General features: G+C 29.8%; 1 protein-coding gene across 1 annotated transcript; it reads left to right on the top strand.

Annotated features, from left to right (window-relative positions):
• The first annotated feature begins 7,143 nt into the window (after window positions 1-7,143).
• On the top strand, window positions 7,144-10,853 carry LOC113862120 (basic helix-loop-helix protein A-like). Its single transcript, XM_027495257.1, has 7 exons — window positions 7,144-7,247; window positions 7,350-7,598; window positions 8,083-8,179; window positions 8,430-8,444; window positions 8,960-9,016; window positions 9,122-9,491; window positions 10,024-10,853. The coding sequence occupies exons 1-7, from the start codon at window positions 7,144-7,146 to the stop codon at window positions 10,851-10,853; spliced, it is 1,722 nt and encodes a 573-aa protein (XP_027351058.1).
• The last annotated feature ends 1,319 nt before the right edge of the window (window positions 10,854-12,172 follow it).

Here is a 12,172-nt window from a genome sequence, read left to right as displayed (position 1 = left end):
AATTATATGAAAAAGTGGCAAACTTAAGTGACTTGGGATGGCCCATATATTCCCACAAATCCCTAAAGAAAAATAGCAAATACCTTAATTTGGTTCTGTCCAAGTTGAAGCATCGGATTTTTTGAATTGCAAGTTAATTAGATGTAAAGATATTTAGGTGGGTTACATTGAGTTATCTTCTCTCCATCATTGCTACCAAAATCGCCACCAAAAGCACAACCATTCACTATCATCTATGGAGAAATTAAGAGGAGTGGTATATAGAGAAGGAACGGTGTAGACGCAGAATTCTGATTATGTTCTCTTCTTTTTCTTCTTGGGGATATGGCAGAAGAGAAAGTAAAGATAAATTTAGAGAGGCTCAGATCAACATAAAAAAAATTAAATTAAATTTAACCATGCTTATTTGTATTAATTCTAATTCACCACTTGCTTGTATTTGAACTAGATTCACCTAACTCAAAATTTAAAAAATATTTCACAAGTTTTATGGTTTTCGGATAGAGAAATTTTACCCATCTCAATTTTTAATTTTTAATTTTTAATTAAAGAATAATAAATTAATTTATAAAAAAAATTAAATAAAATTAGATATTCACATTTGTTATATTTTTTTTTGCTACAAGCACCAAGAATTTACCTCATCATTGTTTTTCTCTTATGGCATCTCATCTCATACGCTTGGTTGGTATTGAGGTGGGTGCAAACTTTAGAATGAGCAAAAGCAAAATTTGCCCTATAGCTCAAAATTCATCAACTCCTAACAACTCAAAAGAGTTCTTCCATACCCGTGAAAATGACGGCATGAGAAAAGCACGTGACGCGAGAACCCAATTCATGTTAAACCTTTGCATAACAGACACAATTATGGGTGATGATGTAATTCGCTTCCAAGATTCTGACTTTGTCTGAGCTTTGTTAAAAGCAATCATACGTACGTATGGTCGGAAATCTGAATTTTCGGAGGAATATATGATAACCTAAACTGTCACTGCAATTTGACAGCGCAGCTAAAATAGATCAATAACTAGGTACAACAAATTTACAACAAAAAATCTTTTTTTTTTCTTTCTAATAAACGGGGCTTCAAAACCTAAAACAAGCAAACAAACTAGAAAATAAATCTAGACCAAGAAGAGTCAAACAAATCAAGTCTAGGAAGAAGAATGAGGAAAGTACAATGGTTGGCCTCTCTTAAAATATGATTAAATCTAACAAATTTAATAATACACAAAAGAAATTTAATTTCTTGAATTACATGAAAAAGATGATGTCTGTTACCTTGGATGTTTACAATTAAAGAGATAACCTCTTTACAATCATTTTCAATCCAAATAATATAGATACCTTTATGAATGACTAATTGTAAACCCCAACAAATACCTCAAAGCTCAGCAGCAAGGGAGAGATTTATAGAAATCAGCCACAAAAACACCATTATGGTCTCGGATGAGGCCACCACAACGAGCAAGACCAGAATTAGTCAAAACTGACCCATTCGTATTCAACTTGAACTGATTGATCAAGGGAGGATGCCAAAGATTCTGCTTTTGGTGCTTGGAAAGATCAGCAGCCAAATTCAAAGTACCCCTACTACAAAGAGAGAAATAATCAAAATCATGAATAATTTTCTACCACAAAGCATTATTATCCAAAGGAGAGTTATTAAAAACAAAACAATTTCTATTATGCCAAAGATTATAGACCACAAACATAAAAAGAGACTTCCAACAAACCTGACCAAGACCATCATTATTAGACAAATTAAAATTTAGCCAACTAGAGAGGCCTAAACTGAAAAAGGAAACCCAATTATCAGGATGCAAAATATTGGACCAGATTTGAGTAGCACACCAACAATCTCTCAAGACATGAATCATAGTCTCATGAACATCATTTCATCTAGGACACAAAGAGGAAGAAGTCATATTGCGATTAAATCTTTCAACATTTGTTAAAAGCCTTTCATGGGCTACTTTCCAGAGGAAAACAGAATATCTAGGAGGGCCCTTCCAATCCCAAATAAGATTCAAAATTTAGCTACTTCCCAAATTCTCATTGTTATAATCAGATAACAGGCTATAAGCAGACCTAAGAGAGAATTTACCATTACCTTCTAGCTTCCAGAAAAATTGATCATTATTATCAGTCAGTAAAAGAGGATCAAAAGAAGCAATCAAATTACAAATATGAATAGGTAAAATTTGCCTTATTTTTTGCCAGTCCCAGCAGCCCAGATTTGAGAATAAAGTCACAGGATCATTCAATTCGTCCTAATTTAAAGGATGGAGAGCAAAACTGGCAAGATTATTAATATTAGGAAGCCAAGAATCTTTTCAAAATCTAATTGTCATTCCATTGCCAAGAATCCAACTAAAACCTTTGTAAAAAAAAGTCCCGAACAGCAACCGAATTTTTCCACAGAGGAGAAGGTTTATTATAATTAGAAGAAGTAGGTGATTTTTCTAAACTAAACTTGTACTTATGCCAGACCACTTGAGCCCAAAGATCATGAGGAGATGTAATGAGTCTCCAACAAAGTTTCATACAAAAAACTTTATTGACTAAGTGAATATCACAAAATCCCAAATCCCTCTCACTTTTAGGTTTACAAATGGTTTTCCAACTAACTAAATGACATTTTTTCTCACTTAAAGATCCCCAAATGAATTTTCTACATATTTGATTAATCTCTTTACAAACAGAGATAGGGATAGAGACAGCCTGCATCAAATAGTTAGGAATACTCATTAAACAGCTCTGGGTAAGAGTAATCCTCCCTGCCATAGACAAAGAATTCATTTTTCAAATAGAAAGTTTCTTTCTAATTCTATCAAGAATTTATTTAAAATCCTGCCTAAAAAGACTAAGATGACTGATAGGAATTTCCAGGTAGGTACCAATCTGAGAGGACTGCTTAAAACCTAAACAACTACTAAGATCTTGAGAAATACTAGGAGCACAACCTTTGGAAAAAAAAAAAACACAGAAGATTTATCTTTATTAACCAAGAGACCAGAGGCAACACAAAAATTATTTAAGACATCAGAAATAACTAAAACATTTTGTCTATCAATCTTGATCACTAAAACAATGTCATGAGCAAACATTAAATGAGAGATTTTAGGACCATTATTATTGAAAGAGAAAGACACCCAACATCTATCATTAATTTTATCTTGGATTATATGGATCAATTTTTCAATACACAAAATCTTATTTAAACATAAAGTTTGTAGTTTTTTTTATCAGGTCATATATTATGACCTAATTTAAATTAAATATTAAATAAACATTATAATATTAAGAACTAAAATACTAATTTATTCTTTTTTAGAAAATTATTACCGATCGTGGCAGTAATCTTTTTGGTAATAATTAATGAGTTGGACCGACTTAATGATAATTTTCAAGAGATTTTGTTTTTTAAAATTATCAGTGATACATTTGAATCAAATCCAACATGGATCATAGTTGCCACCCTCTCATTCTTATGGTCCTGTTGCAAAAGCCAAGCGGTTATCAACGTAGGAAACTCCTCATATATCAAACAAAGCAATTGATTTGCATTCACAAATGTTGTGCCGTTTCTATATCTTGCATGGGGAGCAAGGCATCTAGTGGTTGCTCTGTGATATCTTACTCATTTGAACCATAGACACTTATGTTATGTATGCATTATGAATTAAACCTCCATAATAAAATTTTAGGAAAAAATAAAATTATTAAAAACGAAAAAAAGAAGAAGTGAATAAAACAAAAGAAAAGTTTCAACATTATTAAAAACATAAATGAAGAAGGTAGGAAAAATAAACATTTATCTTAGGAAAAATATAAAAGAAGGTAAGAATTTATCTGAAATTTCCACTTTCATCATTTTGATATCATTTCAATAGTGATTAGTGATTACACACGAGAATTAGATAATTTACAATAATCATTTTACTCTTAAAAAGTAAAGTTTCAAATTTATAAGGATGGACTGATTAAGCAAATTAGGAATTACCTAAGCATAGTTCATTAAAAACCAATAAAAATAAGGAAACCTCGGTAGAGTGATTTATATATTAGTATTAAACGTAAAAGAAAAACCAAATTAGAAGAAAAGATACATAATATATATATACAGAGAGAGAGGAAAAAAGAAGAGATAAATCCATTAATATAGTGTAAAATTTATATTTGTATTTTTAATAATTTTTATAAATATAAATTTATTTTTACAATAAAACAAAATAAATAGGTATTTCATTTCATTACTTAATTTTAACATATAATATGTTATTAAAATATAAAAATTTAAATTTTAAATAAAATATATAAATATTTAAATTATTTAAAATTTGATATGTATAATTATGAAAATAATATAAAATAAGTTAATAATTAAAATCATATTTTTATATTTTATAAAATATTATAGTAATATAATATATAAATTTGACATTTAATGCCAATAGACCTTATAAAAAAATATAATAAATAAATATAATTATTTCCCAATAAACTATAAGCACTTAATTTGTTATATTAGGATGAATTACATTACTTTTTGAAGCATTGCATAATTTGTTATACTTAACTTAGATCACATCTTATACGAAAGGTGATATTACCGAAACCTGCTTTCTTTTTACTTACAGCAATGTATGAAAAAACACGTATAAAAGTTATGGTTATGAAATATGTGCATAAATAAGAAAAGAATTCACAACTTGCAATTTAATATATCAATAATGCAATTTTATCATTTATGGTTTTTTAAAAATAATTTTTAATGTTAATTAATTTTTCAGTACTATAATTGAAGTGGAATATGAAAGCTTGATAATTGACTTCGGTCTTCCGCGCTGCACTTTCCTAACGCCTAGTCAAGCCGCTGCCACCTAATTCTCTTATTTCTCCTGTTATACAGTGTTGATTTTATTTAAAGTTAAGAAATGATAATTTTGATACAATTAATTTCAAATTATTAAATAGTGTATGAAATAACTTAAATTATATATTATTATTAATTTTTTTTGTATTAAAAAATAAAAATTAATTCCTTAACTATAAAATAATCAAGCATATATATTGTCTCCAATATATAGTGTATTTCATTTAAATGTTTATATAATATTTGAAATTAAATGAATTAATACATAAGTTCATCCCTAAAAATAATAATTAATATATATTGTTTTGGTTTTATTATGGTCCACTGTTTTGGTCTTTGAAAACACAGGTTTGCATAAATTGATAGGTAAAAATGTCATTGTACTTACAAATTTATGACAACTAAGTGGTCAACTTAAAAATATTTTTATCTTTCTAAAGATGATTTTGTATAAATAATTTTTAAAATATATAAATTATTATTTTGAAGACTAATTTATACATATGATTAAATCACATTATATTATATGCAATCATTATTTAATTCAAATATTATCCTTATTTTTATGGCTAAATTATATTTTCTGTTCTCAAAATTTTGATTTAGTCTTCTAGCTTTGCTTTTATTTAATTTAGTTTTTAATTTAAATTAAGTTTTACTTGAATCTTTTAATTGGTTTTCAATTTAATTTAGTTTTATAAATTATTTTGTCATGTTTAGGTTTTTTGTTAAAATTGTTCAATCTTTTAATTTTTACTAACTCAGATAATATTTGGGTGTATTTAATGTAGAAATAAATTCATAACAAAGATGATTAACTATGAAAATAGTAAATATATGGTATTTGATCAATAATAGTACTTTTTTTAATTGTTAAATATTTACAAAAAAAATTAAAAATAAGTAATTGTTCAGAAATTATATGAAAACAATAAAAAAAGGCTTGCAGTGATATTTTAGAAGTTTTAGACGATGATTTAATAGCAAAATGTATAAAAATAAAAAATAAAAATATTCTTATGCAAAATATTATTATTTAAAAATTTTAGTTAACAAATTATAAAATAAAGTTAATTTTTTTTCTTAAAATAATAATTTTAAAGACTAAATTGAGTAAAAATAAATAAAAACTAAAGTCAAATTTAAATTAAACTTATAGTATTAAATTGAATGAAAAAATAGAAGAGTAAATCAATATTTTATTTTATGTTTTACAAATTTACTTAAAACATAGAAATCAAAAAGAATAATTTTGCTTATTTTATTACGCTAATTTGTCATTATCAATAAATTGATTAAATAATTTATTAGTATAAAATATATTATAATGTAAAATATTATACTAATTATGCATTAAAACGAAATTATTGTACAGAGCTTTCGTACAAAATTGGCGCAACTAACAAATATGGGCACATGTAAATATCTCAATGTATATATTGACGAAACTGTCTGGTAGACCAACCGGTCAAGAGACTCAAAACCCCATTACCATGCAACTATGAAACCCTTTCTCTAAATTTTGAAAATAATGGTTCGAATCTCCTTTCCCTAGTTAATTAGAACTAACTTGTATATATATATTCTTCTAATATTTTAATTTTCCTTTCTTCTTCTTCGTAAAAGTACTTCGTCTTTCTTTCCCTCCCTTAAATACAACATTCCTACAAATCTTTTACCTTTTTTTATTACATGTGTTTGAGACCAAGAATGTGTACTAGTCCGAAAGAAAACAAATTCGAGTCTCTTAAATATCTTATTATGATTATGGATTTGATGTGTCTTGGAATATGTTTTTTTACTTTAGATGAACAAAAATATGTTTTTTATAGTTGTGTTTATATACTCTGTGGACGTGCAAATTGCTGTGTATATAAAGCTTAACCGACCTTCAAGAAAATTATGGCCTTAATAAAGACAGGAATTCTGGGATAGCTTGCGTTTCCACCTTAAAGTCGTACTTAATTTTAGAAACATTATCTCTGTATATGAAAGTAATTTTTATAGTTGACATTCTCTTCAAAAAAGACAATCTCTATTAATTTGATTGCCTCTCCTAATTTTGTTGCTCGTACCAAAAAGTAGTTAATTTGCTTTTGAGCTCAGATCGATAGAGACAAAAGCTTCTTTCCGTTGCCTACTCACTTAAGAAGCCAAATGGTATTGTCTCTTACCATTTTCAATCCAAGCTTTTGAAAGAAAGGACTTAGATAAACAAGGGATCGAAGAGCTGCTAGTATAAAACCTTGCTGAGAACAATTACAATGGCTACACCGCCAAACAGCAGGCTTCAAAGCATGTTGCAGGCTGCGGTGCAATCAGTTCAATGGACTTACAGCCTCTTCTGGCAACTTTGTCCACAGCAAGGGTACCTTAATTATTAGTTTTTTATTTACTTAGTGGAATTAAAACCCGTTTTCCTTAATTCTCTAGTTACACAAATCATATAAATGGAGGTGGATGGATATAGGATTCTGACGTGGGGTGATGGATACTATAACGGAGCAATAAAGACAAGGAAGACGGTGCAAGCAATGGAGGTTAGCACTGAGGAAGCGTCTCTTCAAAGAAGCGAACAACTTAGAGAGTTATATGAATCGTTGTCCGTTGGGGACACAAACCTGCGAAGGCCTTCTGCTGCCTTGTCGCCGGAGGATCTAACGGAATCCGAATGGTTCTATTTGTTATGTGTCTCTTTCTCCTTTCGTCCTGGTTATGGGTAAGTCAAAGTTCCATTCTTTTCTCTGTTAAATCTTTGAAAGTTAATTAACTTGCCTTTCTCTTTGCACATTATCAACTCTTTAACATTGCATTTTAATCTTGAACGATACAAATGTCCATGGCCTTAAGCTAAAGATTTATCTCTTTTTCCTCCTTCTAGTTGTTCATTGTATACGCAAATTAATTGCTTTTAAATATACCTGTATGTTAAATTAAAGTATATTCTATTGAGAATAATTAATGTCTAAGTGTGTTGTTTTCTATATATAAAAATAAAAATATAATTCTAGTATATATTTTTTTACATTTATCAAAACGCGTGTTAGCATATTAAAGTTATTGTCTCGAAGAAGATGCTGGTAATTTATTGAATATCATGTTCTACACAATTTTGCATTTAATTTAAAATTTTGGTGGGATTCTACGTGGGGTTTTGTTTACATAAACTTTAGTTTGACATATAACTGAGTGGATGTGCTAAGGTTACCCGGAATGGCATATGCTAGGAGGCACCATTTATGGCTCACTGGAGCAAACGAAGCAAGCAGTAAAACATTTTCAAGAGCTATTCTTGCCAAGGTGCTTAATTAAATTACTACATATTAATTCATACTGATAACTTTTTATCCACTATTTCAACTGTGTATGATTACAATACAAGAGATCTAAATACATAACTATTTTTCACAATTTAAAAGAATATTTTAGCAAACGTTTATTGTACTATAGTTACTTAATTTTTTACCATGTATGAATGTTAATTTACTAACTAGTTTCTCTTCTCTCTGCTTCCTCAATTCTCAACCACTGCAAAATCTTCCACGGCCAGAGTGCTCATATACAGGTGAAAGGTTTTCTAACATGTCCATATCTGGCCTTCTAATTTCTTATTTAGACATAGTTTAAATACCCTTTGATATTAAAATTTTATTTATTTTATTTTTAGCAAAATTCATCTGATATCTACAGTTTTTAATCCTTCAACACCGTTACATCAATTTCGTTGAGTAATGACGAGATTAATAAATTATCGAGACGTGTAAACATGCAATTTCATCGTCATACCAACATTTAGATAAATAAATTTTACATAAATTAAAATATTTTTATTAAATGATTTTTTTATAAGAACAAAAATTAACATAAGAATGAAAATAAAAATCAGCAATATTGTAACATTACTCTTTAAAATTAATTTTAAGTAATTATAAATATTTAAAATTTTGTTTATTATGCAATAAATACTTTTTCAAAAAAAAAAATCACTTTCGATTACTTAGTTCTAAATTAATATCAATAATAACAAAATTATATATCAAATCTCATGACACTACGTTAAAATATCAATGCAAACCGCAGACAGTGGTGTGCATTCCGGTGTTGGAGGGCGTCGTTGAGTTGGGCACAACCGATAAGGTAAATTAAACAGATTAATAACGATTCCCTCGTAATTAAGTCATAATCATGTGTTTGTATACTTGTCTTAATTATAATTAATACATGTTTTGCATAATTAATTAGGTGGAAAAAGACCTTAAGTTCATCCAACACTTAAAGAGCTTCTTCATAGTCATAGATGAGCATCCTCCAATGGCAATGGCTGCACTATCAGAGTACTCTACTTCCAATCCCACTTCATCCTACCCACCCAATATTCCAAATCAAGACAACAATAACGTGAGCGATGATAATTATAAAGCTGAAGTTCAGTTGGATTCCGAACCAACCACTTTCCCAGCAAGCGAGTTAATGGAGCTTGACACGTTTGAAGACTTTCGGGTCGGGTCACCTGGAGATGGGTCCAACCACTTTGATTCGTTCCCCTCGGAAGAGTCAATGTCACTGTGTTCGCCAGGGTTGGAGCTGCTTCAACTTCAACCACCACCTTCACGTAATTAAACTGCTACTTAATTAATTCGTTAATTATGTTATCATAAACTAAGTTCATTAAATAAGATGTAAGACACGATGAAATCAATCTCCATCCTCAAAATTAATACAGTTCTTTGTTTAGGGTGATTTTGTATAATAATTTAATTAAATATTGACTAATAATTTTTAATAAAAAAATTATATCGTAAATTTGATTATAACAATTATTGAATAAGTTAAAAAAATTATGTTTTTTATAAACTCTTTGAAATACACCCGTACATGTCATCGTCAATGCCAATCAATAAGTTTAAATCTATTAAATTAAAATACTTAGAAACAGTCTTATGAAAATATAGTTCATAACTCATTATACTCTTTTTAAGTTATTTAAATAATATAACGTTCTTAAACAAGCTCTTTTGAGTTAGTTTTAATAAATTTTGAGATAAAATATATGTCGTAAACTTTCGTGATAAAAATTTATTGAATGAGCTGTTATTAAAACGTATTCTAAATTTATATTAATATATTATTTCATATTTTTGCAGCACAGCCTCCGTCGGAAAGCTTAGCACAAGGTGACACGGACACCCATTACTCTCAAACAGTGTCCACTATCCTTCAAAAGAACTCAAGGTGGTGGCTAGATTCACCCTCCACCACCCACCTCACTGATTCCTTTCAATCAGCTTTCAACAAGTGGAGCACTGTTGCTAACAATGACCAACCTCACTTACACGTGGCGGTGACCCATGTCACCTCCCAATGGCTCCTCAAATACATTTTGTTTAGTGTCCCTTACTTGCATGCAAACCGTCTCAAACCCAAGGGTGCTTCGTCCTATGAGACCAGTCACGTCATGGCCGAGCGTCGCCGAAGGGAAAAGCTCAATGAGAGGTTCCTCATTCTAAGGTCAATGGTTCCTTTTATCACCAAAATGGACAAGGCATCTATTTTAGGAGACACCATCGAATATATTAAACAGTTGCGTGATAAGATTGAGAATCTCGAGGTGTGTGATTGCAACACAAGAAAGAGAAGAGTGAGAGAGGTTGAGGTTTCGATCATAGAGAGAGATGCGTTGTTAGAGGTGGAGTGTGTGCATAGGGAAGGGCTGTTGCTTGATGTGATCAAAGTGTTGAGAGAGTTAGGGATAGAAGTCGTAATGGTGCAGTCATCGGTTAAGGATGATGGAGTGTTTGTGGCGGAAATAAGGGCTAAGGTGAAGGAATATGTTAATGGGAAAAGGGTAAGTATTTTAGAAGTGAAGAAGCTTCTTAGCCAGATAATACCCCATCATGAGCCATGCACGTTTGCTTCCAATGATCATTTGAGCATGCGTTTGGACTTGGGATGCATGCATCTAGGGATGAATTAGGAATTTGATTGTGGTGGATGTGGCAAACAAGAAAGTGTGTGTGTCAATTAAATAGGTTGTGTCAAGATTTTGTTCATTTATGTTTGGTCATCAAGTAAATATCTGAATTGATCATGTAAATTATCATGAACTTGTTGAGGATGATTGTGTCATAACTATAATGTCCTCCTTAGCGCCACCTCTACTTGAAACCTATTTTTATGACTGGATTATTGATGATGTGAGAGAATGATCTTGTAATTAGGTCAGTTACCATGAACATTGACTATGGGCAATGTTTGTTGTATGGAATATTGAATGCGTGAATCGTTATTGATTTATGATTCATTAATAAATTAATGATCACCAAATCATGACAACTAATTTCTTAAAATGAATAATAATATACTTCTATGTCAAATATAAATGTATTTATAACAAAGCATCATTTATCCAAAAATCCAACAAAGCATTATTTATCCAAACAAATTTTGGTTAAGATTTCAACTAGTCATGAATAACAACAAATGATTTATCTAGTCAATCTTAAAAAATAAAATTTTATTATTTAAACTAGCCTTGAATTCTCAAAAAGAACATCTTATATAAAAGTTAGATTTAACTTCTATTATACATGTTTAACAATTTAATGGACCCTCATTATACAAGCTTAACATTGCACAATTTTAGTGATCTCTAGTAAAAAAAAAAACTAGGGGAGAGAAAAGTTTTTCATTCAAATTGCTCTCATTCCTATTTTGTCACTAAGAGAAAGAAAGTTTAACTTAGTAAACCAGCAATAGTGAAGTAATTTCCCATATTCATTAAGGACTGTTTTCCAATAGAGAAAATTTTCTCATTAGTAAGTTTGTCATCAAAGAGTAAGATGATTGTTATATGGTAGCTGTGATTCCTTCATTAAAAATGAGAAGGGAGTATTATATTACGAACAAGCGTAGAAGGAGGTGAGATCTCTTCAAAAGAATGAATTGACCTCAAGCAAATCCTACTTATTCTCCTTTTCTCTTTCTCGACCTTGACTACGGAGGGGTTAGCCTTGAGCCAGGTCTTGATTGTTTATTCTATTTTGTTAGTTCAAGTACAGGCAAGTGAATATCTCTCTCTCCCATCTCTACGTGATCATAACTCAAACAACGAAGAATTCAACCAATTTTTTCTATCTAGTTTCTCAAACCTTCTTACCTAATCTTCAAATATTGAATCATCATAATTATCTTCTCCTTTCTCTTTGCGCTCTTCATCCCATTTCCTACATATTTGTATGGCTTTTGATTGCGATTGATGAAAGCAAACTCCATCTGTGATTCTTACTTGATGGT

This window comes from Abrus precatorius, unplaced genomic scaffold (genome assembly GCF_003935025.1).
Source record: "Abrus precatorius isolate BTA unplaced genomic scaffold, Abrus_2018 Scaffold3, whole genome shotgun sequence".
In the NCBI taxonomy this organism is placed as follows: domain Eukaryota; kingdom Viridiplantae; phylum Streptophyta; class Magnoliopsida; order Fabales; family Fabaceae; genus Abrus; species Abrus precatorius.
This window is presented reverse-complemented; position numbering and strand designations above follow the sequence as displayed.